This window comes from Squalius cephalus (assembly GCF_949319135.1).
Source record: "Squalius cephalus genome assembly, chromosome: 15".
NCBI lineage: Eukaryota > Metazoa > Chordata > Actinopteri > Cypriniformes > Leuciscidae > Squalius > Squalius cephalus.
In genome coordinates this window covers 107501-135000 of record NC_137136.1, presented here as the reverse complement: position 1 = coordinate 135000, position 27500 = coordinate 107501, and the positions used below count along the sequence as shown (strand labels likewise).

The window sequence follows — 27500 nt, the reverse complement described above, 5'->3', positions numbered from 1 at the left end:
ACACACCTGAGGAAGACGACACACACCTGAGGAAGACGACACACACCTGAGGAAGACGACACACACCCGAGGAAGACGACACACACCCGAGGAAGACGACACACACACCCGAGGAAGACGACACACACCCGAGGAAGACGACACACACCTGAGGAAGACGACACACACCTGAGGAAGACGACACACACCTGAGGAAGACGACTCACACACCTGAGGAAGACGACTCACACACCTGAGGAAGACGACTCACACACCTGAGGAAGACGACACACACCTGAGGAAGACGACACACACACCTGAGGAAGACGACACACACCCAAGGAAGACGACACACACCCGAGGAAGACGACACACACCTGAGGAAGACGACACACACCTGAGGAAGACGACTCACACACCTGAGGAAGACGACTCACACACCTGAGGAAGACGACACACACCTGAGGAAGACGACACACACACCCGAGGAAGACGACACACACCCGAGGAAGACGACACACACCTGAGGAAGACGACTCACACACCAGAGGAAGACGACACACACCCGAGGAAGACGACACACACCCGAGGAAGACGACACACACCCGAGGAAGACGACACACACCTGAGGAAGACGACTCACACACCTGAGGAAGACGACACACACCTGAGGAAGACGACTCACACACCTGAGGAAGACGACACACACCTGAGGAAGACGACACACACCTGAGGAAGACGACTCACACCTGAGGAAGACGACTCACACACCTGAGGAAGACGACACACACCTGAGGAAGACGACTCACACACCTGAGGAAGACGACACACACCTGAGGAAGACGACTCACACACCTGAGGAAGACGACACACACCTGAGGAAGACGACACACACCTGAGGAAGACGACACACACCCGAGGAAGACGACACACACACCCGAGGAAGACGACACACACCCGAGGAAGACGACACACACCCGAGGAAGACGACTCACACACCTGAGGAAGACGACTCACACACCTGAGGAAGACGACTCACACACCTGAGGAAGACGACACACACCTGAGGAAGACGACACACACCTGAGGAAGACGACACACACCTGAGGAAGACGACACACACACCCGAGGAAGACGACACACACCTGAGGAATACGACTCACACACCCGAGGAAGACGACTCACACACCTGAGGAAGACGACACACACCTGAGGAAGACGACACACACCTGAGGAAGACGACACACACCTGAGAAAGACGACACACACCTGAGGAAGACGACACACACACCCGAGGAAGACGACACACACCCGAGGAAGACGACACACACCCGAGGAAGACGACACACACCCGAGGAAGACGACTCACACCTGAGGAAGACGACACACACCTGAGGAAGACGACACACACCTGAGGAAGACGACACACACACCCGAGGAAGACGACACACACCCGAGGAAGACGACACACACACCTGAGGAAGACGACACACACCTGAGGAAGACGACACACACCCGAGGAAGACGACACACACCGAGGAAGACGACTCACACACCTGAGGAAGACGACACACACCTGAGGAAGACGACACACACCCGAGGAAGACGACTCACACACCCGAGGAAGACGACACACACACCTGAGGAAGACGACTCACACACCTGAGGAAGACGACACACACCCGAGGAAGACGACACACACCTGAGGAAGACGACTCACACACCTGAGGAAGACGACACACACCCGAGGAAGACGACACACACACCCGAGGAAGACGACTCACACCCGAGGAAGACGACTCACACACCCGAGGAAGACGACTCACACACCTGAGGAAGACGACACACACCCGAGGAAGACGACACACACCCGAGGAAGACGACTCACACACCCGAGGAAGACGACTCACACCTGAGGAAGACGACACACACCCGAGGAAGACGACTCACACCCGAGGAAGACGACTCACACACCCGAGGAAGACGACTCACACACCTGAGGAAGACGACACACACACCTGATGAAGACGACTCACACACCCGAGGAATATGACTCACACACCCGAGGAAGACGACTCACACACCCGAGGAAGACGACACACACACCTGATGAAGACGACACACACACCTGATGAAGACGACTCACACACCCGAGGAAGACGACTCACACACCCGAGGAAGACGACTCACACACCCGAGGAAGACGACTCACACACCCGAGGAAGACGACTCACACACCTGAGGAAGACGACACACACACCTGATGAAGACGACTCACACACCCGAGGAAGACGACTCACACACCTGAGGAAGACGACTCACACACCTGAGGAAGACGACTCACACACCCGAGGAAGACGACTCACACACCCGAGGAAGACGACTCACACACCTGAGGAAGACGACACACACACCCGATGAAGACGACTCACACACCCGAGGAAGACGACTCACACACCCGAGGAAGACGACTCACACACCTGAGGAAGACGACTCACACACCTGAGGAAGACGACTCACACACCTGAGGAAGACGACTCACACACCTGAGGAAGACGACTCACACCTGAGGAAGACGACTCACACACCTGAGGAAGACGACTCACACACCTGAGGAATACGACTCACACACCTGAGAAAGACGACACACACCCGAGGAATACGACTCACACACCTGAGGAATACGACTCACACACCTGAGGAAGACGACTCACACCTGAGGAAGACGACACACACACCTGATGAAGACGACTCACACACCCGAGGAAGACGACTCACACACCCGAGGAAGACGACTCACACACCTGAGGAAGACGACTCACACACCCGAGGAAGACGACTCACACACCTGAGGAAGACGACTCACACACCTGATGAAGACGACTCACACACCTGAGGAAGACGACACACACCTGAGGAAGACGACACACACCTGAGGAAGACGACTCACACACCTGAGGAAGACGACACACACCTGAGGAAGACGACTCACACACCTGAGGAATACGACTCACACACCTGAGGAAGACGACTCACACCTGAGGAAGACGACTCACACACCTGAGGAAGACGACACACACCTGAGGAAGACGACTCACACACCTGAGGAATACGACTCACACACCTGAGGAAGACGACTCACACCTGAGGAAGACGACTCACACCTGAGGAAGACGACTCACACACCCGAGGAAGACGACTCACACACCCGAGGAAGACGACTCACACACCCGAGGAAGACGACTCACACCTGAGGAAGACGACTCACACACCTGAGGAAGACGACACACACCTGAGGAAGACGACTCACACACCCGAGGAAGACGACTCACACACCCGAGGAAGACGACTCACACACCCGAGGAAGACGACACACACCTGAGGAAGACGACTCACACACCCGAGGAAGACGACTCACACCTGAGGAAGACGACTCACACACCCGAGGAAGACGACTCACACACCCGAGGAAGACGACACACACCTGAGGAAGACGACACACACACCTGAGGAAGACGACACACACCTGAGGAAGACGACTCACACACACCTGAGGAAGACGACACACACCTGAGGAAGACGACTCACACACCTGAGGAAGACGACTCACACACCCGAGGAAGACGACACACACCTGAGGAAGACGACACACACCTGAGGAAGACGACTCACACACCTGAGGAAGACGACACACACCTGAGGAAGACGACTCACACACCCGAGGAAGACGACTCACACCTGAGGAAGACGACTCACACACCCGAGGAAGACGACTCACACACCCGAGGAAGACGACTCACACACCCGAGGAAGACGACACACACCTGAGGAAGACGACACACACACCTGAGGAAGACGACACACACCTGAGGAAGACGACACACACCTGAGGAAGACGACTCACACACCTGAGGAAGACGACTCACACACCCGAGGAAGACGACTCACACACCCGAGGAAGACGACACACACCTGAGGAAGACGACTCACACACCCGAGGAAGACGACACACACCTGAGGAAGACGACTCACACACCTGAGGAAGACGACACACACCTGAGGAAGACGACTCACACCTGAGGAAGACGACACACACACCTGATGAAGACGACTCACACACCCGAGGAAGACGACTCACACACCCGAGGAAGACGACTCACACACCTGAGGAAGACGACTCACACACCCGAGGAAGACGACACACACCTGAGGAAGACGACTCACACACCTGAGGAAGACGACACACACCTGAGGAAGACGACTCACACACCCGAGGAAGACGACTCACACACCCGAGGAAGACGACACACACCCGAGGAAGACGACACGACACACCTGAGGAAGACGACACACACCTGAGGAAGACGACTCACACACCTGAGGAAGACGACTCACACACCCGAGGAAGACGACTCACACACCCGAGGAAGACGACTCACACACCCGAGGAAGACGACACACACCTGAGGAAGACGACTCACACACCCGAGGAAGACGACTCACACCTGAGGAAGACGACTCACACACCCGAGGAAGACGACTCACACACCCGAGGAAGACGACACACACCTGAGGAAGACGACACACACACCTGAGGAAGACGACACACACCTGAGGAAGACGACTCACACACACCTGAGGAAGACGACACACACCTGAGGAAGACGACTCACACACCTGAGGAAGACGACTCACACACCCGAGGAAGACGACACACACCTGAGGAAGACGACACACACCTGAGGAAGACGACTCACACACCTGAGGAAGACGACACACACCTGAGGAAGACGACTCACACACCCGAGGAAGACGACTCACACCTGAGGAAGACGACTCACACACCCGAGGAAGACGACTCACACACCCGAGGAAGACGACACACACCTGAGGAAGACGACACACACACCTGAGGAAGACGACACACACCTGAGGAAGACGACACACACCTGAGGAAGACGACTCACACACCTGAGGAAGACGACTCACACACCCGAGGAAGACGACTCACACACCCGAGGAAGACGACTCACACCCGAGGAAGACGACTCACACACCTGAGGAAGACGACTCACACACCCGAGGAAGACGACACACACCTGAGGAAGACGACTCACACACCTGAGGAAGACGACTCACACACCCGAGGAAGACGACACACACCTGAGGAAGACGACTCACACACCTGAGGAAGACGACTCACACACCCGAGGAAGACGACACACACCTGAGGAAGACGACTCACACACCCGAGGAAGACGACACACACCCGAGGAAGACGACTCACACACCTGAGGAAGACGACACACACCTGAGGAAGACGACTCACACCTGAGGAAGACGACACACACACCTGATGAAGACGACTCACACACCCGAGGAAGACGACTCACACACCCGAGGAAGACGACTCACACACCTGAGGAAGACGACTCACACACCCGAGGAAGACGACACACACCTGAGGAAGACGACTCACACACCTGAGGAAGACGACACACACCTGAGGAAGACGACTCACACACCCGAGGAAGACGACTCACACACCCGAGGAAGACGACACACACCCGAGGAAGACGACACGACACACCTGAGGAAGACGACACACACCTGAGGAAGACGACTCACACACCTGAGGAAGACGACACACACACCTGAGGAAGACGACACACACACCTGAGGAAGACGACACACACACCTGATCCCTCGCTCTGCTCCTGATGTGTTCTGATCCAGCAGTCGTGTTACTCGTGTAATGGAGAAACTCTCCTGATTCCACATGGGTTCAACCGAAGTCGTGGAGCTGCTGAAGCTCAAGCTAGTGTTCTCCAGGGGTCAGACGTTACGCGGCTCTGACCTCTGACCCCTCTCGCTTACACACGCCGGGAAGGTCACGTGTGTTTTCTTTCTCTTGCCTGCGTTTGGCTGCTAAACATCTGTGGAGTCGGAGTTTCTCTGCAGCTAATCTCAAATATTTGTGCGCTCTCAGGGTTGGTGTTTTTAGCCTTCCAGTCTGTGTTATGAAACCCGATCATTCTCTTTTCTCCCGGTGCTCACTGACCCCACGTACCAGAATCAACTGATAATTGACAGCCAGTCAAAACAGTTCACCTGAATCCATCGGCGTGGCACATTCCCTGATACACCTCAGAAACCGGATCTGTTTGAGATCAGTAGCAGCTGAGGCGTTCGCTCATAACGCTTTGGCAAAATTGGCGTGAAACCCCAGATAAAATCATCAGGCGCAGAATTACACTGAAGAGAAACAAATCCGTCTGAGAGTCGGGCCGTCTGACCCGCGGCTCTGGTTTCAGCTCAGGTGCCCGAGGGCAAACGGGGAACGCATGTTAACTCAGGCCGGGTCGAGGAGGGAAAACACAGCTTCCACCTGTATAAGCAGAGCCACAGGTTTAGAATAACAGGTGAGTGGAGCGAGTTCAGCTACGCACGGATCTCCACCGGTCAGACGGATGAGTTCAGGCACAGCCTACTTGTTTGATTATTAAACGTTGGCTAATTTGATTATGCTTTCAGCTACCAATAAGAGTTCTATAATTTGTGTATTTATACATTTTCATTTTATTTTATATTTTTTTATATTTATATTTTTATATATATATATATATATATATATATATATATATATAATATATTTTTTTAATATGTAGTTATTTTTTTCTTTTCTTTTATTCTCTTGTATTTTTGTTTGTAATTATTTTAACTTAATTATTTTATTTTATTCTATTTTATTTATATTTATATTATATTTTTATTTGTAATTATTTTTATTTTATTATTTTATTTTATTCTATTTTTTTATTTTGTTTTTCTTTAGTTTTTCCCAATTAAAAAAAAAACTGTTTTATTTTATTTTATATTTTTAAAATTCAATCATCTTTATTTTATTTTAATGCAAAGCTCATGGCATCTATTCCCAGTGAATGCATCTAGTTAGTTTAGTTTTCATTAACATTCACTCTATCTTTGTTAGTTTTAGTTTAGCTGTCGTTTTAGTGTTTTAGGTCTGACAATAAGTCATGAAAATGTATTTTAGTTTATTTTCTTTCCTTTTTTGATTTCATCCATCAGAAATGTTTGCATGCACAGAAGAGGCTCAGAAAGGCCTGATGGTCATTGTGTCGTCGTTCTGGCGGCCGATGGTGCTGATGGGAATGTGTTTCACTGGTAACGCAGTGTTTTGTTGTGTGGTTTTTGAGCGAGCTGCAGATGAAATGAGTTGGGCTGGTCCCTCGTCCGGTCGGTCTCGCTGTAAACAGTGTCTGCCAGCGGCTCTACGCCTCAGTGGACGGGGAATAACTCTAGCGCTGGACTCCTGTCTCAGAGAGACACCTGGAGCCCGTCTCCTCTTCACCTCTTGCTCACCCTGAGCTCCGCACAGGGATGTTTGTCCTCACCATAACCAAAGCAAGCGTCACTGGGGCTGAGAGGGACGTCATGACCTCACGAGACCCGTGTGTGTGTTTGAGGCCGGAGAGGGATGTCATGTCCTCACGAGACGCATGTGTGTGTGTTTGAGGCCGGAGAGGGACGTCATGACCTCACGAGACACGTGTGTGTGTTTGAGGCCGGAGAGGGACGTCATGTCCTCACGAGACACGTGTGTGTGTTTGAGGCCGGAGAGGGACGTCATGACCTCACGAGACACGTGTGTGTGTTTGAGGCCGGAGAGGGACGTCATGACCTCACGAGACACGTGTGTGTGTTTGAGGCCGGAGAGGGACGTCATGACCTCACGAGACGCATGTGTGTGTTTGAGGCCGGAGAGGGACGTCATGACCTCACGAGACGCATGTGTGTGTTTGAGGCCGGAGAGGGACGTCATGTCCTCACGAGACCCGTGTGTGTGTTTGAGGCCGGAGAGGGACGTCATGACCTCACGAGACGCATGTGTGTGTTTGAGGCCGGAGAGGGACGTCATGTCCTCACGAGACCCGTGTGTGTGTTTGAGGCCGGAGAGGGACGTCATGACCTCACGAGACACGTGTGTGTGTTTGAGGCCGGAGAGGGACGTCATGACCTCACGAGACGCATGTGTGTGTTTGAGGCTGGAGAGGGACGTCATGTCCTCACGAGACCCGTGTGTGTGTTTGAGGCCGGAGAGGGACGTCATGACCTCACGAGACACGTGTGTGTGTGTGTGTTTGAGGCTGGAGAGGGACGTCATGACCTCACGAGACGCATATGTGTGTTTGAGGCCCGAGGGACGTCATGTCCTCACGAGACCCGTGTGTGTGTTTGAGGCCGGAGAGGGACGTCATGTCCTCACGAGACCCGTGTGTGTTTGAAGCCGGAGAGGGACATCATGTCCTCACGAGACACATGTGTGTGTTTGAAGCCGGAGAGGGACATCATGTCCTCACGAGACCCGTGTGTGTGTTTGAAGCCGGAGAGGGACGTCATGTCCTCACGAGACCCGTGTGTGTGTGTTTGAGGCCGGAGAGGGACGTCATGACCTCACGAGACACGTGTGTGTGTGTTTGAGGCCGGAGAAGGGACGTCATGTCCTCACGAGACCCGTGTGTGTGTTTGAAGCCGGAGAGGGACGTCATGTCCTCACGAGACCCGTGTGTGTGTGTTTGAGGCCGGAGAAGGGACGTCATGTCCTCACGAGACACGTGTGTGTGTGTGTTTGAGGCCGGAGAAGGGACGTCATGTCCTCACGAGACCCGTGTGTGTGTGTTTGAGGCCGGAGAGGGACGTCATGTCCTCACGAGACACGTGTGTGTGTGTGTGTTTGAGGCCGGAGAGGGACGTCATGTCCTCACGAGACCCGTGTGTGTGTGTTTGAGGCCGGAGAGGGACGTCATGACCTCACGAGACACGTGTGTGTGTGTGTTTGAGGCCGGAGAAGGGACGTCATGTCCTCACGAGACCCGTGTGTGTGTTTGAGGCCCGAGGGACGTCATGACCTCACGAGACACGTGTGTGTGTTTGAGGCCGGAGAAGGGACGTCATGACCTCACGAGACGTGTGTGTTTGAGGTCCGAGGGAGGTAATGACCTAATGGGACGTGTGTGTGTGTTTGAGGCCCGAGGGACGTCATGTCCTCACGAGACGCGTGTGTGTGTTTGAGGCCGGAGAGGGATGTCATGACCTCACGAGACACGTGTGTGTGTGTTTGAGGCCGGAGATAGGACGTCATGTCCTCACGAGACCCGTGTGTGTGTTTGAGGCCGGAGAGGGACGTCATGTCCTCACGAGACCCGTGTGTGTGTTTGAGGCCGGAGAGGGACGTCATGACCTCACGAGACACGTGTGTGTGTGTTTGAGGCCGGAGAAGGGACGTCATGACCTCACGAGACCCGTGTGTGTGTTTGAGGCCCGAGGGACGTCATGTCCTCACGAGACCCGTGTGTGTGTTTGAGGCCCGAGGGACGTCATGTCCTCACGAGACGCGTGTGAGTGTTTGAGGCTGGAGAGGGAGGTCATGACCTCACGAGACGCGTGTGTGTGTTTGAGGCCGGAGAGGGACGTCATGACCTCACGAGACCCGTGTGTGTGTTTGAGGCCCGAGGGACGTCATGTCCTCACGAGACCCGTGTGTGTGTTTGAGGCCCGAGGGACGTCATGTCCTCACGAGACACGTGTGAGTGTTTGAGGCCGGAGAGGGAGGTCATGACCTCACGAGACCCGTGTGTGTGTTTGAGGCCGGAGAGGGACGTCATGTCCTCACGAGACGCGTGTGAGTGTTTGAGGCCGGAGAGGGACGTCATGTCCTCACGAGACACGTGTGTGTGTTTGAGGCCCGAGGGACGTCATGTCCTCACGAGACGCGTGTGAGTGTTTGAGGCCGGAGAGGGACGTCATGTCCTCACGAGACCCGTGTGAGTGTTTGAGGCCCGAGGGACGTCATGTCCTCACGAGACGCGTGTGAGTGTTTGAGGCCGGAGAGGGAGGTCATGACCTCACGAGACCCGTGTGTGTGTTTGAGGCCGGAGAGGGACGTCATGTCCTCACGAGACGCGTGTGAGTGTTTGAGGCCGGAGAGGGACGTCATGTCCTCACGAGACCCGTGTGAGTGTTTGAGGCCCGAGGGACGTCATGTCCTCACGAGACGCGTGTGAGTGTTTGAGGCCGGAGAGGGAGGTCATGACCTCACGAGACCCGTGTGTGTGTTTGAGGCCGGAGAGGGACGTCATGTCCTCACGAGACGCGTGTGTGTGTTTGAGGCCCGAGGGACGTCATGTCCTCACGAGACGCGTGTGAGTGTTTTGAGGCCGGAGAGGGAGGTCATGACCTCACGAGACGCGTGTGTGTGTGTTTGAGGCCGGAGAGGGACGTCATGTCCTCACGAGACCCGTGTGTGTGTTTGAGGCCGGAGAGGGACGTCATGACCTCACGAGACGCATGTGTGTGTTTGAGGCCGGAGAGGGACGTCATGTCCTCACGAGACGCGTGTGAGTGTTTGAGGCCGGAGAGGGATGTCATGACCTCACGAGACGTGTGTGTGTGTTTGAGGCCCGAGGGACGTCATGTCCTCACGAGACGCGTGTGTGTGTGTTTGAAACCGGAGAGGGATGTCATGTCCTCACGAGACGCGTGTGTGTGTTTGAGGCCGGAGAGGGACGTCATGACCTCACGAGACCCGTGTGTGTGTTTGAGGCCGGAGAGGGACGTCATGTCCTCACGAGACGCGTGTGAGTGTTTGAGGCCGGAGAGGGACGTCATGTCCTCACGAGACGCGTGTGTGTGTGTTTGAAACCGGAGAGGGATGTCATGTCCTCACGAGACGCGTGTGTGTGTTTGAGGCCGGAGAGGGACGTCATGACCTCACGAGACCCGTGTGTGTGTTTGAGGCCGGAGAGGGACGTCATGTCCTCACGAGACGCGTGTGAGTGTTTGAGGCCGGAGAGGGAGGTCATGACCTCACGAGACGTGTGTGTTTGAGGTCCGAGGGAGGTCATGACCTCACGAGACGTGTGTGTGTGTTTGAGGCCCGAGGGACGTCATGTCCTCACGAGACGCGTGTGTGGGTTTGAAACCGGAGAGGGATGTCATGTCCTCACTAGACGCGTGTGTGTGTGTTTGAGGTCCGAGGGAGGTCATGACCTAATGGGACGTGTGTGTGTGTGTGTGTGTGTGTGTTTGAGGCCCGAGGGACGTCATGCCCTCACGAGACGTGTGTGTGTGTTTGAGGCCCGAGGGACGTCATGACCTCACGACACGTGTGTGTGTGTGTGTTTGAGGCCGGAGAGGGACGTCATGACCTCACGAGACGTGTGTGTGTGTGTTTGAGGCCGGAGAGGGACGTCATGTCCTCACGAGACACGTGTGTGTGTTTGAAACCGGAGAGGGATGTCATGTCCTCACTAGACGCGTGTGTGTGTGTTTGAGGTCCGAGGGAGGTCATGACCTAATGGGACGTGTGTGTGTGTGTGTGTGTGTGTTTGAGGCCCGAGGGACGTCATGACCTCACGAGACGTGTGTGTGTGTGTTTGAGGCCCGAGGGACGTCATGTCCTCACGAGACGCGTGTGTGGGTTTGAAACCGGAGAGGGATGTCATGTCCTCACTAGACGCGTGTGTGTGTGTTTGAGGTCCGAGGGAGGTCATGACCTAATGGGACGTGTGTGTGTGTGTGTGTGTGTGTGTGTGTTTGAGGCCCGAGGGACGTCATGACCTCACGAGACGTGTGTGTGTGTGTTTGAGGCCCGAGGGACGTCATGTCCTCACGAGACGCGTGTGTGGGTTTGAAACCGGAGAGGGATGTCATGTCCTCACTAGACGCGTGTGTGTGTGTTTGAGGTCCGAGGGAGGTCATGACCTAATGGGACGTGTGTGTGTGTGTGTGTGTGTGTGTGTGTTTGAGGCCCGAGGGACGTCATGACCTCACGAGACGCGTGTGTGTGTGTTTGAGGTCCGAGGGACGTCATGACCTCACGACACGTGTGTGTGTGTGTGTGTGTTTGAGGCCCGAGGGACGTCATGACCTCACGACACGTGTGTGTGTGTGTGTTTGAGGCCGGAGAGGGACGTCATGACCTCACGAGACGTGTGTGTGTGTGTTTGAGGCCGGAGAGGGACGTCATGTCCTCACGAGACACGTGTGTGTGTTTGAAACCGGAGAGGGATGTCATGTCCTCACTAGACGCGTGTGTGTGTGTTTGAGGTCCGAGGGAGGTCATGACCTAATGGGACGTGTGTGTGTGTGTGTGTGTGTGTTTGAGGCCCGAGGGACGTCATGACCTCACGAGACGTGTGTGTGTGTGTTTGAGGCCCGAGGGACGTCATGACCTCACGAGACGTGTGTGTGTGTGTTTGAGGCCGGAGAGGGACGTCATGTCCTCACGAGACGCGTGTGAGTGTTTGAGGCCGGAGAGGGACGTCATGACCTCACGAGACGCGTGTGTGTGTGTTTGAGGTCCGAGGGACGTCATGACCTCACGAGACGCGTGTGTGTGTGTTTGAGGTCCGAGGGACGTCATGACCTCACGACACGTGTGTGTGTGTGTGTGTGTTTGAGGCCCGAGGGACGTCATGACCTCACGACACGTGTGTGTGTGTGTGTTTGAGGCCGGAGAGGGACGTCATGACCTCACGAGACGTGTGTGTGTGTGTTTGAGGCCGGAGAGGGACGTCATGTCCTCACGAGACACGTGTGTGTGTTTGAAACCGGAGAGGGATGTCATGTCCTCACTAGACGCGTGTGTGTGTGTTTGAGGTCCGAGGGAGGTCATGACCTAATGGGACGTGTGTGTGTGTGTGTGTGTGTGTTTGAGGCCCGAGGGACGTCATGACCTCACGAGACGTGTGTGTGTGTGTTTGAGGCCCGAGGGACGTCATGACCTCACGAGACGTGTGTGTGTGTGTTTGAGGCCGGAGAGGGACGTCATGTCCTCACGAGACGCGTGTGAGTGTTTGAGGCCGGAGAGGGACGTCATGTCCTCACGAGACGCGTGTGTGTGTGTTTGAAACCGGAGAGGGATGTCATGTCCTCACGAGACGCGTGTGAGTGTTTGAGGCCGGAGAGGGACGTCATGTCCTCACGAGACGCGTGTGAGTGTTTGAGGCCGGAGAGGGAGGTCATGACCTCACGAGACGTGTGTGTTTGAGGTCCGAGGGAGGTCATGACCTCACAAGACGTGTGTGTGTGTTTGAGGCCCGAGGGACGTCATGTCCTCACGAGACGCGTGTGTGGGTTTGAAACCGGAGAGGGATGTCATGTCCTCACTAGACGCGTGTGTGTGTGTTTGAGGTCCGAGGGAGGTCATGACCTAATGGGACGTGTGTGTGTGTGTGTGTGTGTTTGAGGCCCGAGGGACGTCATGCCCTCACGAGACGTGTGTGTGTGTTTGAGGCCCGAGGGACGTCATGACCTCACGACACGTGTGTGTGTGTGTGTTTGAGGCCGGAGAGGGACGTCATGACCTCACGAGACGTGTGTGTGTGTGTTTGAGGCCGGAGAGGGACGTCATGTCCTCACGAGACACGTGTGTGTGTTTGAAACCGGAGAGGGATGTCATGTCCTCACTAGACGCGTGTGTGTGTGTTTGAGGTCCGAGGGAGGTCATGACCTAATGGGACGTGTGTGTGTGTGTGTGTGTGTGTTTGAGGCCCGAGGGACGTCATGACCTCACGAGACGTGTGTGTGTGTGTTTGAGGCCCGAGGGACGTCATGACCTCACGAGACGTGTGTGTGTGTGTTTGAGGCCGGAGAGGGACGTCATGTCCTCACGAGACACGTGTGTGTGTTTGAGGCCGGAGAGGGACGTCATGTCCTCACGAGACGCGTGTGTGTGTGTTTGAAACCGGAGAGGGATGTCATGTCCTCACGAGACGCGTGTGTGTGTTTGAGGCCGGAGAGGGACGTCATGACCTCACGAGACCCGTGTGTGTGTTTGAGGCCGGAGAGGGACGTCATGTCCTCACGAGACGCGTGTGAGTGTTTGAGGCCGGAGAGGGACGTCATGTCCTCACGAGACGCGTGTGAGTGTTTGAGGCCGGAGAGGGAGGTCATGACCTCACGAGACGTGTGTGTTTGAGGTCCGAGGGAGGTCATGACCTCACGAGACGTGTGTGTGTGTTTGAGGCCCGAGGGACGTCATGTCCTCACGAGACGCGTGTGTGGGTTTGAAACTGGAGAGGGATGTCATGTCCTCACTAGACGCGTGTGTGTGTGTTTGAGGTCCGAGGGAGGTCATGACCTAATGGGACGTGTGTGTGTGTGTGTGTGTGTGTTTGAGGCCCGAGGGACGTCATGCCCTCACGAGACGTGTGTGTGTGTTTGAGGCCCGAGGGACGTCATGACCTCACGACACGTGTGTGTGTGTGTGTTTGAGGCCGGAGAGGGACGTCATGACCTCACGAGACGTGTGTGTGTGTGTTTGAGGCCGGAGAGGGACGTCATGTCCTCACGAGACACGTGTGTGTGTTTGAAACCGGAGAGGGATGTCATGTCCTCACTAGACGCGTGTGTGTGTGTTTGAGGTCCGAGGGAGGTCATGACCTAATGGGACGTGTGTGTGTGTGTGTGTGTGTGTTTGAGGCCCGAGGGACGTCATGACCTCACGACACGTGTGTGTGTGTGTGTTTGAGGCCGGAGAGGGACGTCATGACCTCACGAGACGTGTGTGTGTGTGTGTTTGAGGCCGGAGAGGGACGTCATGACCTCACGAGACACGTGTGTGGGTTTGAAACCGGAGAGGGATGTCATGTCCTCACTAGACGCGTGTGTGTGTGTTTGAGGTCCGAGGGAGGTCATGACCTAATGGGACGTGTGTGTGTGTGTGTGTGTGTGTTTGAGGCCCGAGGGACGTCATGCCCTCACGAGACGTGTGTGTGTGTTTGAGGCCCGAGGGACGTCATGACCTCACGACACGTGTGTGTGTGTGTGTTTGAGGCCGGAGAGGGACGTCATGACCTCACGAGACGTGTGTGTGTGTGTTTGAGGCCAGAGAAGGGACGTCATGCCCTCACGCTTGTAAACTGAGCGTAGAGTTGATGATGGCTATCGTGACCTCAGGATGGTCTAGCTTCTGGAATCTTACGTTTCGCTCCTCCTAAAGGAGTGAATAAATGAAATAATTTACTCTTTCTTCTGTGGAACACAAAATCAGATTTTCAGCAGAATGTTCACGCTGCTCTTTTCCAGGCCATAAAGGTCCGGTGTAACACTGATAACAAACCCAAGTTTATGTCACGCAGTGATAAAAATATCATCTTCTGTGATCCACAGGTTTGGAATGACATGAGGGCGAGTAAATGATGAGATAATGTCCTTTAATATGGTGTATGAATGTCTTTCAGTGATTGAAATGAGTTTTCAAAAACCTTCGACACACTGGAGTGATTGTGAGTTTGACGTGCGTTTGCATGATGTTGAGCTGATTTGTTCTGTCCGTAGTCTGTCACCTGCTGCTGCCCCCTGACCTCTGACCCCTGGAGTGCACTGTGTGGAAGGCTTGTTCATTCTCAGCTCATTAAACATGAATGCTGGGTAAATGATGCCGGATTCCCAGTGTTTTTGCCAGCAGAACCGGCACCAGTGACTCATCGGTCTCGGATCCGACAGAACTGAGCGTTTTTTCTTTACTGGCGCGTTTTTCAGGGTCCCTGATGTGTGTGTGCTCCTGCAGTCCTGATGTGTGTGTGCTCCTCAGTGAGTTATGCTGCAGAACTGACCCGCTGAGATCCGCCTGTGTCGGTCCTGTGGTTGAGCTGTCGCTGTGAGCTCGGCGCTCTGGGCTTTGATGCGAGTCTCTGAGCAAATGCGACTGCGTTCCTCCCCGAACACTGAAGCCGCGGCGCTTTAAACGCTTTTGTTTTCTTCAAAGGGAGTCTCAGATTTGAGGAGAACATTCTCTGGCGCTAAGCTCTGAACACATGAGCGTCAGTGTAGCTTCTGAACTGAATCCGACCCTGTGTGTGTGTATGTGTGTGTGTGTGTGTGAACACACTGAACACGTCATATTTACATGCCATACATCCAGCGAAGCCCCACCCACTGCAGTGCCTCAGATATTTTCAGCTTGTTTGTTATTTTTTAATCGTTGCTTTGTTTGCTTATGATTACTGTGGCCAGTTGCATAAACTACTTAGACTCGTCTTACAAGTTAGAGGTCATTCACACAGAAAACGCTTTTGCAGTTAAATACAACAGACACAGGTCAGTGAAACAAAAAAGAGCAAAAAAGATACTTTTTTAAAACTTGAGTGCTGTGTTTCTAGAATGGCGTGTCATGAACGAGAAACAAGACTTCAAACACGTTCTAGTGCATGTTTACATAGAAAAACATGTTCTGTGTGAACTAGAGTTCTAGAGTATCTAGTATCTAGAGTTTTTCTTTAAAACTGGTTATTATTTTTTTTATGTCAGTAAAACTAAGACTGCTAGTTGGTCTGAGTAGTTCTCAAATTAATCATGAAATGGAAGTTGTGCTGGTCTTTTCTTCTCTATTGTGCCGTATATCCGAGTGAAACGCTTCTAGAACAAGAACAAATGTAGGAGAAGAGAAGAGATGCTGCAAGAGGAAGTTATTCTGATTCAAGATTAACAGGAACATGAATTTAACACAATAATGATAAATAATCATTTAGAATAAATACAGCAATATTCTATTAAAAAACATTGATTTCATGGTTACTTTGTCACATTCTGTGCATATGCAGATGAATAAGTTCAGATTGTGATATCACCTGTGTGTGTGTGTATTCAGGTGTGTGGCCGTCCTCCGCAGGCCGCCGCGTTCTCGGGCTCGGTGGAGAGTGTGTGTGGCAGCAGCGCCCCCTGTGGGCAGGACAGTGGCTTCGGCAGCGACAGCGCTCGCCTGCGGATGGTTCAGATGGAGCGTCAGAGCGGCGCGGGTCAGTACCGGCTCGCCCGGCCCTCACAGCAGCCCAGCATCACCAAGAACCTCCGCTTCGTCCCGTTCGACGTGTTCCTCACCGCCGGCCGCATCTCTCTGATGACGTACGCGACGCTGCCCGTGGCTAACCCTCCCGCTGCTAACCCTCCTGCAGCTAACGCTCCCGCGACTAACATTTCCACGGCTAATGCTCCCACGGCTTACGTGCCGGAGGACGAGACGACCCGCGACTGCAGCCTGTCCTCGCTGACGGCCGACGACCTGCTGAACGCTAACGGTAACGCTAGTGCTGCCGGCGGGTGGCCGGGGCTCCTGGGCGTTCCGGCTCCGGGCCGCTCGTCTGCGCGTCAGGCTCTGGGAGTGACGGTGGTGAGGCAGCCGGGCCGGAGAGGAGCCCGAGACTCACGCCTGCAGCCGCTGCTGTTCCTGCAGCTCAACCAGCCCTCCGTCCTGCTGCACACACACACTCACACACAGCGGCTGGAGCTCTCGCTGTTCGATCTCGCGCTCAAGGGGGCCGCCAACGACTACAGGAGTCTCGGTGAGTGAGACACACTCACGCACACATACCCACACACACCCTCACTCACTCACAGACACACACTCTCTCACACACACACACACACACACACTCCATCTCTCTCCCTCTCTCTCTCTTTCTCCCTCTCTATCCATCTCTCTCTGTCTCTCTCTCTCTCTCATACACACACACACACACACACACACTCTCCCTCTCTCTCCATCTCTCTCTCTCTTTCTCTCTCTCTCTCTCAGACGCAGGGAAGTCTCTCCCCGAGGCCTTGGACTACAGTGTGTTCTGGCTGCAGACGGTGGCAGGAGAAGCCGACGGTCGCACAGGAATCCCTCCTCCACTCCTGTCTGTGGTCGTCAGAGACTTCCTGAGCGGACCAGGTGAGTTCAGATGGGAGAGTGTGTGTGTGTTCAATTCAATTCAATTCAATTCAAATGAGCTTTATTGGCATGACTGTGTAAAATAGCACAATATTGCCAAAGCAATAGACATATACAAACATACGTACATGTTGATACATAAAAGTGAACAATAATAATAAAAAAAAAAAATAAAAAAAAAATAAATAAAAAAAATACATTTCAATATTATGCATAAATATATCACAATGAGAAAAAAATAAATAAGTACAGAGAGCAGTTTAATGTAAAAGAGGGTTCAGCCCTTGTCCCTCGTATGATGGCAGGAAGACACATACTGCGCTGCCAGGAGAACACACTCTTCTTTCTCTCCCAGAATATAAGACAGTTTGTCTATGAGGCTCGCTTGTTGGAACTGGGGTAAAATCTGAGCTATTCGTGTGAAATAAGAGTCTCTGATGTGTTTATACTTGCTGCACTGGGTGAGGAAACTACATCTGTGTTCTTGATCCTCACACACACATCTCTCTCTCTCAGAGTTAAAGGTGGAGGTCAGTCGGCCGCTGAGGGTCAGTCCCACACTGGCTAAAATCGAGCAGGCCAAAGTCTTCTGGAAGAAACTCTTTCCTGAGAGTGATGGCGAATCACAGCCCAGAACACCGCCAGGCTCCGCCCACTCCTGCAATGATGCCCCGCCCACAGCTGATCTGCTGCTGCGCTCCCTGCAGACGCCGGTTCCCTTCCAGAAGATGGCGCTGCGCACGGTGCAGATGGTGGTGTGTGTGGAGATGGAGTCGCATGCGGCGCGGCCCAGTCTGAGTGTGTGTGTGTCGGCCATGACAGGCGCGCTGGCGCTGAAGAACGCCGGCAAACCCACAGGTCAGTCGCAGTTACTGTTCTTGATTACGCCTTTAATCCAGCGCAGGCTCCAGGCCTGTTACCCACAGTGCACTGCGGCAGATCATCAGAGCGTTTGCTTTAGTTACGCTGACCGGAAATCCAGTTAATCTCTCTGAGCCTATAACAGGGCTGAGCGGAGGAGGCAGTTCCCATCATGTGCACTGGTGTGTGTGTGTGTGTGTGTGTGCGTGTGCAGCAGATCGGGTGTCGGAAGAATCTCCCATGATGCAGTTGCTTACTGTGATCTTCTGATTAAGGGCACTCCAAAAATAATATTCTTACTTAGTTATTTTGTCTTGTTTTCCAATACAAATATCTAAACATTCTTAAATCAAGATTTTAAAAAAAGGTCAACGGTGAGAAAAATAAACTTAATTTAAAGGGAAAACAAGATTATTTTTCTGACCGCAATGGCAGATATTAGTTCTTGTTTTAAGCACAAACCGCATGGAATCATTCACATATTCGCTGCACTTACACACTCATCTTCAACACTTACTGGTCCTGACTCTCTGTGGTCATTGAAAATCCCAGGATGTCCTTCGGAAAAAGAGGTGGGTTTAATCCCGGCATCCTGGTCAAATTAGCCCAGTGGCCTCCGTCCATCATGGCCTCCTAATCATCCCTTTATATATACTGATTGGCTTCATCACTTGGTCTCCTCCCCACCAGTAAGCTGGTGTGTGTGTGTGTGTGTGTGTGTGTGTGTGTGTGGGCACTCTGGCGCAGTATGGCTCCGTCGCATCATCAGGTGGAACTGTACATTGGTGGTGGTTGAGGAGATTTCCCCGATATGTAAAGTCGAGTACCTAGAAAAGCTCTATATAAATGTAATAAATTAATGCATTAGTGATAGAGGCCTAAGATGACTTCAAATAAGAAAAACAAGCACAGCAAATAAGCTTTCTTATTTTAAACATTTCTTATTAAAATTCACTTTTGTCTGTGAAGAACCAGGTTCTAGGAAAATCTGGATATACTGTATGAGGACGCCTTGTTTTAAAAGTGCATATTCACTTTTATTATGAATATACATTTGACTAATTATGCCACGCTCTAAAATATTTAATCAGGTAGAAATTTGAGTAAAAATATTTCTGATCCGGTAAGTCTGGAATAACTGGAAAAGTCACGTGAATGGGTTATTTTCATGTGTGTGTGTGTGTTTGATCACATCAGCACTGGTACTAGTGAACAGCAGTGGAAGTGAGTGTGTGTGTGTGTGTGTGTGTGTGTGTGTGTGTGTGTGTGTGTGTGTGTAGTCTCTCTCTCTGTGTGTGTAGTCCATCTGCTCAACAGATGCTTTCATAGAGTTTCTCCAGATAAAGATATTGTTGAGAATTTTAATTAAAACCTCAACAATTTGCACTTGTTTACTGGATTGGACATAACTGCAGCATGAGACATGCGACGGCCTCGAGCCACACGGACTCTCTCTCTCCGCCCGGAGTTTGAAGTGCTTTTATTAAACACAGTCGACACAGAGTTTGGCCAAACACTGGTAAACAGCAGACGAGGATGTGAGCGTTTGTATTGGTGTGGAAATAACAGAGCGCTGTGAGTTTCTGGAGTCCGGCGTGTGCGCGCGCGCGCGTGTGTGTGTGTGTGTGTGTGTGTGTTTGTGCATACTTAACCTTATTTTGGGGACAAATTTGTGTACAGAAGTGAGCTAAACCTGACAGAAACTACTCTTTTGAGGATGTTCTCATTTGTAAAAATGTCATAAAAATAAAGTAAATATAGTTTACTTAAGTAAACATGTATGAGTGTGCGGGTGTGTGTGGGGGGCGAGAGAGTGTGAGTGTGTGTGGGGGCGAGAGAGTGTGAGTGTGTGTGGGCAAGTGTGTGTAAGAGAGTGTGAGTACGTGAGTGTACAAGTGTGTATGAAAGTGTGTAAGTGTGTGCATGTGAGTGTGTGACTGTGAAAGTGTTTGCAAAGTGCGTGCAGGAGTGCGTACGAGTGTGTGTGCAAATGTGTGTGATTTGCAAGGACGTTTGAGTGTGCAAGTGTTTGAGTGTGTGTGTGTGTGTGTACAAGTGCTTGTGTGTTCACTGTTATTTATGACGTGTCATGCTGCTGCCAGACAGAAACCACACACTCCTAAATCTCTCCTGTCGATCACTGAGCCAGAGATGAGCCACAGAGTGTGTGCCAGATGGAAACGTGTGTGTGTGTGGACGATCCATCAGAGGAAGCGAATCTTGTGTGTCCGCAACACACTCGGACACCTGGTCACGAACAGCAGATACACACACACACACACGTGAAGGACAGCAGTCGTGCTCTGACACATGTGCTGCTTTAAAGTTTCCTTCAGAGTTCAGAGTCATCGAACACGAACACAGATTTAGGGCTATCTTACACCCGACGCAATGCAGCGGCAAGCGCGACGCAAGTGTGTTTTGCTAGTTTCAGTCCGACGCAGTTTTCATTTTCACGTCCAGCGCCACGTTGTTTAAATAGCAAATGCATTTGCGCCACTGCTGGTTAGAAAACGAGGTGTGTTCTGGCGCATTGTTGGAGCGTTGCTATTTTGAAGAACAGAAATAGACTGAGCCGTTGACCAACTGAACCTTGGTCTAAAGTCAATGGCGCAATATTTCTATTGTTATATAATGAGCACGTTAGTAATGTGCGCCTATAGGCGGGTCCACAACGCTTATTAAACACACACTCTGCTTATTACACACACAGGGACGCACAGCAGCACACACACATGCCAAATATTTAAAATAAAAGGATTACAATGTAAAAGATTATTATTGTGTATGTAAAGATATGGTGAATCCGGCGTGTCCCGTAGATGGTCTGTTGCGCACTTTGACCTCGCGCACGAGCAGATCCGCTTGCGCTCGAGACGCGTTCGGTCTTTCCACTATCAAACTCCGTCATGTAAATAGCGAATCTGCCATGGCGCGAGCACAACTGGCATTTAAAGGGAATGGGAGATGAGACTCTTAATTGGTTTAACGCATGTAAATCCCAAAACACACCCATTACTCATTAAGAGAATAGGGACTACCCTTTTAGACCAGCGCCGGGAGCGCCGACCATTTTTCCCGTGATTAAACTAGCAAAAGTGGATTTGGACACGCCCTAAGTGAACTTGCGCCGTGCGCTTTAGACCATGCTCTTAGATTGTTAAAATAGGGCCCTTAGAGTCATCGAACACGAGCGAACACAGAGAGTCATCAAACACGAGCGAACACAGAGAGTCATCGAACACGAGCGAACACAGAGAGTCATCAAACCCGAGCGAACACAGAGAGTCATCGAACACGAGCGAACACAGAGAGTCATCGAACACGAGCGAACACAGAGAGTCATCAAACACGAGCGAACACAGAGAGTCATCGAACACGAGCGAACACAGAGAGTCATCGAACACGAGCGAACACAGAGAGTCATCGAACACGAGCGAACACAGAGAGTCATCGAACACGAGCGAACACAGAGAGTCATCGAACACGAGCGAACACAGAGAGTCATCGAACACGAGCGAACACAGAGAGTCATCGAACACGAGCGAACACAGAGAGTCATCAAACACGAGCGAACACAGAGAGTCATCGAACACGAGCGAACACAGAGAGTCATCGAACACGAGCGAACACAGAGAGTCATCAAACACGAGCGAACACAGAGAGTCATCGAACACGAGCGAACACAGAGAGTCATCGAACACGAGCGAACACAGAGAGTCATCGAACACGAGCGAACACAGAGAGTCATCGAACACGAGCGAACACAGAGAGTCATCGAACACGAGCGAACACAGAGAGTCATCGAACACGAGCGAACACAGAGAGTCATCGAACACGAGCGAACACAGAGAGTCATCAAACACGAGCGAACACAGATTTAGAGTCATCGAACACGAGCGAACACAGATCTGTGAGTGTGATCCCTGGCTGTCGTTGTTCTCTCTCCAGACGGGTTTAAGGAGGTCAGTCTGTCGGTTCAGTGTGAGGACGTGTTGGTGCGAACGGGTCTGAAGGACCGAAGCTCTGTGTTTGTGGGACCGTTTTCCTGCAGTGGGGATCTGGAGGCTCATTGGTGCAGACACAGCGGAAGCTCCGCCCCCGACTCACCTGGACCCCCGAGAGTGCTGATTGACATGAAGGGCGGACTGCTGCAGGTAACAGGACACATGTCTTCTCACTCTCCACACGTGTGTGTCCTGCATGCCGTTCTATTGAACACAACATGTGCTCATCTCCGTAAACTCTTTGAGTGTGGCCGCTGAACATGCAGAAATCCCCTAATGTTCCTGTTCACTGTTAGTCAGAGACACACAGAATCATTCTGAGTCAGAGATTCCAGCGGATTCAGGCCAAGCACTTACACTCACACACACACACACACACACACACACACACACACACACACCTACGTAGCTATCTAACTGGAGACATTGCATAGACATGTATTGTTTTTATATACAGCTAGTTATAAATTCTGTTACCTAAACCTAACCCACACACTAACCCTCACAGAAAACGTTCTATATTTTTACTATGTCTGTCTGTCATCTGTTGTCTGTCTGTCTGTCTGTCATCTGTCTGTCATCTGTCTGTCTGTCTGTCTGTCTGTCTGTCTGTCTGTCTGTCTGTCTGTCATCTGTCTGTCTGTCTATCTGTCATCTGTCTGTCTGTCATCTGTCTGTCTGTCTGTCTGTCTGTCTGTCATCTGTCTGTCTGTCTGTCTGTCTGTCTGTCTGTCTGTCTGTCATCTGTCTGTCTGTCTGTCTGTCTGTCGTCTGTCTGTCTGTCTGTCATCTGTCTGTCTGTCTGTCTGTCTATCTGTCTGTCTGTCATCTGTCTGTCTGTCTGTCTGTCATCTGTCTGTCTGTCTATCTGTCATCTGTCTGTCTGTCATCTGTCTGTCTGTCTGTCTGTCTGTCATCTGTCTGTCTGTCTGTCATCTGTCTGTCTGTCTGTCTGTCATCTGTCTGTCTGTCATCTGTCTGTCTGTCTGTCTGTCATCTGTCTGTCTGTCATCTGTCTGTCTGTCTGTCTGTCTGTCATCTGTCTGTCTGTCTGTCATCTGTCTGTCTGTCTGTCTGTCATCTGTCTGTCTGTCTGTCTGTCATCTGTCTGTCTGTCTGTTTGTCTGTCTGTCACCTGACTGACTGTCTGTCTGTCTGTCTGTCATCTCTCTGTCTGTCTGTTTGTCTGTCTGTCATCTGTCTGTCTGTCTGTCTGTCTGTCATCTGTCTGTCTGTCTGTCTGTCATCTGTCTGTCTGTCTGATTGTCTGTCTGTCACCTGACTGACTGTCTGTCTGTCTGTCTGTCTGTCATCTGTCTGTCATCTGTCTGTCTGTCATCTGTCTGTCTGTCTGTCTGTCTGTCTGTCTGTCTGTCTGTCATCTGTCTGTCTGTCTGTTTGTCTGTCTGTCATCTGTTTGTCTGTCATCTGTCTGTCTGTCTGTTTGTCTGTCTGTCATCTGTCTGTCTGTCATCTGTCTGTCTGTCTGTCACAGGTGTTTTGGGGGCAGCAGCAGTTTAACTGTTTGTCTGAGATCCAAGAGGAGCTGCAGAACTACTGGAGTCAGATTAGCAGAACGGAGGCAGAGTCTAGTGATAAGCCCCTCCTCTCTACTCCCCCGCCCACCCCTCGCCTTGCCCAATCAGAACACTCGTCTGATGACCTGCGTACAGGCCTCTTCCAGTACATCCAGGACTCAGGTATCACACACACACACACACGTGTTACAGCTTCATAAACTTTCATAAGTGTGTGTGATGACATCTGTCTGCCTGTCTCTCAGCGTGCCAGAAGCTGCCGTCGCCTCATGAGGTGGTGTTCTGGAGGGAGACGGAGGAGTCTTCCGGCGTGATGCTGTGGCGATATCCTGAACCACGTGTGATCACGTTTCTCAGAATCACACCTGTTCCCTTCAACACCACCGACGACCCGGACATCAGCACGGCCGATCTCGGAGACGTACTGCAGGTGAGCGCTGCATTAGTGCTGCATTAGTGCTGCAGGTGAACACTGCATTAGTGCTGCAGATGAACACTGCATTAGTGCTGCATTAGTGCTGCAGGAACACTGCATTAGTGCTGCAGATGAACACTGCATTAGTGCTGCAGGTGAACACTGCATTAGTGCTGCAGATGAACACTGCATTAGTGCTGCAGAGGAACACTGCATTAGTGCTGCAGAGGAACACTGCATTAGTGCTGCAGATGAACACTGCATTAGTGCTGCATTAGTGCTGCAGGAACACTGCATTAGTGCTGCAGATGAACACTGCATTAGTGCTGCAGGTGAACACTGCATTAGTGCTGCAGGTGAACACTGCATTAGTGCTGCAGGTGAACACTGCATTAGTGCTGCAGGTGAACACTGCATTAGTGCTGCAGATGAACACTGCATTAGTGCTGCAGATGAACACTGCATTAGTGCTGCAGATGAACACTGCATTAGTGCTGCAGGTGAACACTGCATTAGTGCTGCATTAGTGCTGCAGATGAACAACTGCATTAGTGCTGCAGGTGAACACTGCATTAGTGCAGCATTAGTGCTGCAGATGAACACTGCATTAGTGCTGCAGGTGATCACTGCATTAGTGCTGCATTAGTGCTGCAGATGAACAACTGCATTAGTGCTGCAGGTGATCACTGCATTAGTGCTGCATTAGTGCTGCAGATGAACAACTGCATTAGTGCTGCAGGTGAACACTGCATTAGTGCTGCAGATGAACACTGTATTAGTGCTGCATAGGAACACTGCATTAGTGCTGCAGGAACACTGCATTAGTGCTGCATAGGAACACTGCATTAGTGCTGCAGGAACACTGCATTAGTGCTGCAGGAACACTGCATTAGTGCTGCATAGGAACACTGCATTAGTGCTGCAGGAACACTGCATTAGTGCTGCATAGGAACACTGCATTAGTGCTGCAGGAACACTGCATTAGTGCTGCAGGAACACTGCATTAGTGCTGCAGATGAACACTGCATTAGTGCTGCAGATGAACACTGCATTAGTGCTGCAGGAACACTGCATTAGTGCTGCAGGTGAACACTGCATTAGTGCTGCAGATGAACACTGCATTAGTGCTGCAGATGAACACTGCATTAGTGCTGCATTAGTGCTGCAGGTGAACACTGCATTAGTGCTGCATTAGTGCTGCAGATGAACACTGCATTAGTGCTGCAGATGAACATTGCATTAGTGCTGCAGATGAACACTGCATTAGTGCTGCAGATGAACAACTGCATTAGTGCTGCAGGTGAACACTGCATTAGTGCTGCAGATGAACACTGCATTAGTGCTGCAGATGAACACTGCATTAGTGCTGCAGATGAACACTGCATTAGTGCTGCAGGAACACTGCATTAGTGCTGCAGAGGAACACTGCATTAGTGCTGCAGATGAACACTGCATTAGTGCTGCAGATGAACACTGCATTAGTGCTGCAGATGAACACTGTATTAGTGCTGCAGGAACACTGCATTAGTGCTGCAGAGGAACACTGCATTAGTGCTGCAGTGTATGCAGATGAACACTGCATTAGTGCTGCAGATGAACACTGCATTAGTGCTGCAGGAACACTGCATTAGTGCTGCATAGGAACACTGCATTAGTGCTGCAGGAACACTGCATTAGTGCTGCAGTTGAACACTGCATTAGTGCTGCAGATGAACACTGCATTAGTGCTGCAGATGAACACTGCATTAGTGCTGCATTAGTGCTGCAGGTGAACACTGCATTAGTGCTGCATTAGTGCTGCAGATGAACACTGCATTAGTGCTGCAGATGAACACTGCATTAGTGCTGCAGGTGAACACTGCATTAGTGCTGCAGGTGAACACTGCATTAGTGCTGCAGATGAACACTGCATTAGTGCTGCAGATGAACACTGCATTAGTGCTGCAGATGAACACTGCATTAGTGCTGCAGATGAACAACTGCATTAGTGCTGCAGGTGAACACTGCATTAGTGCTGCAGGTGAACACTGCATTAGTGCTGCAGGTGATCACTGCATTAGTGCTGCATTAGTGCTGCAGATGAACACTGCATTTGTGCTGCAGGTGATCACTGCATTAGTGCTGCAGATGAACACTGCATTAGTGCAGCATTAGTGCTGCAGATGAACACTGCATTAGTGCTGCATGTGATCACTGCATTAGTGCTGCAGATGAACAACTGTATTAGTGCTGCAGGTGAACACTGCATTAGTGCTGCATTAGTGCTACAGATGAACAACTGCATCAGTGCTGCATTAGTGCTGCAGATGAACACTGCATTAGTGCTGCAGATGAACACTGCATTAGTGCTGCAGATGAACACTGCATTAGTGCTGCAGATGAACACTGTATTAGTGCTGCAGATGAACACTGCATTAGTGCTGCATTAGTGCTGCAGATGAACACTGCATTAGTGCTGCAGGTAAACACTGCATTAGTGCTGCCGAGGAACACTGCATTAGTGCTGCAGATGAACACTGCATTAGTGCTGCATTAGTGCTGCAGATGAACACTGCATTAGTGCTGCAGGTAAACACTGCATTAGTGCTGCCGAGGAACACTGCATTAGTGCTGCAGATGAACACTGCATTAGTGCTGCAGATGAACACTGCATTAGTGCTGCATTAGTGCTGCAGATGAACACTGCATTAGTGCTGCAGATGAACACTACATTAGTGCTGCAGATGAACACTGCATTACTGCTGCAGATGAACACTGCATTAGTGCTGCAGGTGAACACTGCATTCGTGCTGCAGATGAACAACTGCATTAGTGCTGCAGATGAACACTGCATTAGTGCTGCAGATGAACACTGCATTAGTGCATTAGTGCTGCAGATGAACACTGCATTAGTGCTGCAGATGAACACTGCATTAGTGCTGCAGATTAACACTGCATTCATGCTGCAGATGAACAACTGCATT

General features: G+C 51.6%; 1 protein-coding gene across 3 annotated transcripts in view; it reads left to right on the top strand.

Annotated features, from left to right (window-relative positions):
* The window catches only part of vps13b (vacuolar protein sorting 13 homolog B), a 237474-nt gene that overhangs the window by 166079 nt on the left and 43895 nt on the right, over window positions 1–27500 (top strand). For all 3 annotated transcript variants that reach the window (XM_079894253.1, XM_079894254.1, XM_079894255.1), the window contains 6 exons: window positions 16655–17345; window positions 17579–17716; window positions 18233–18574; window positions 22529–22734; window positions 24080–24284; window positions 24368–24552. In XM_079894253.1, coding sequence (XP_079750379.1) covers window positions 16655–17345; window positions 17579–17716; window positions 18233–18574; window positions 22529–22734; window positions 24080–24284; window positions 24368–24552 — 1767 coding nt within the window. The remainder of the gene's footprint in view (window positions 1–16654; window positions 17346–17578; window positions 17717–18232; window positions 18575–22528; window positions 22735–24079; window positions 24285–24367; window positions 24553–27500) is intronic.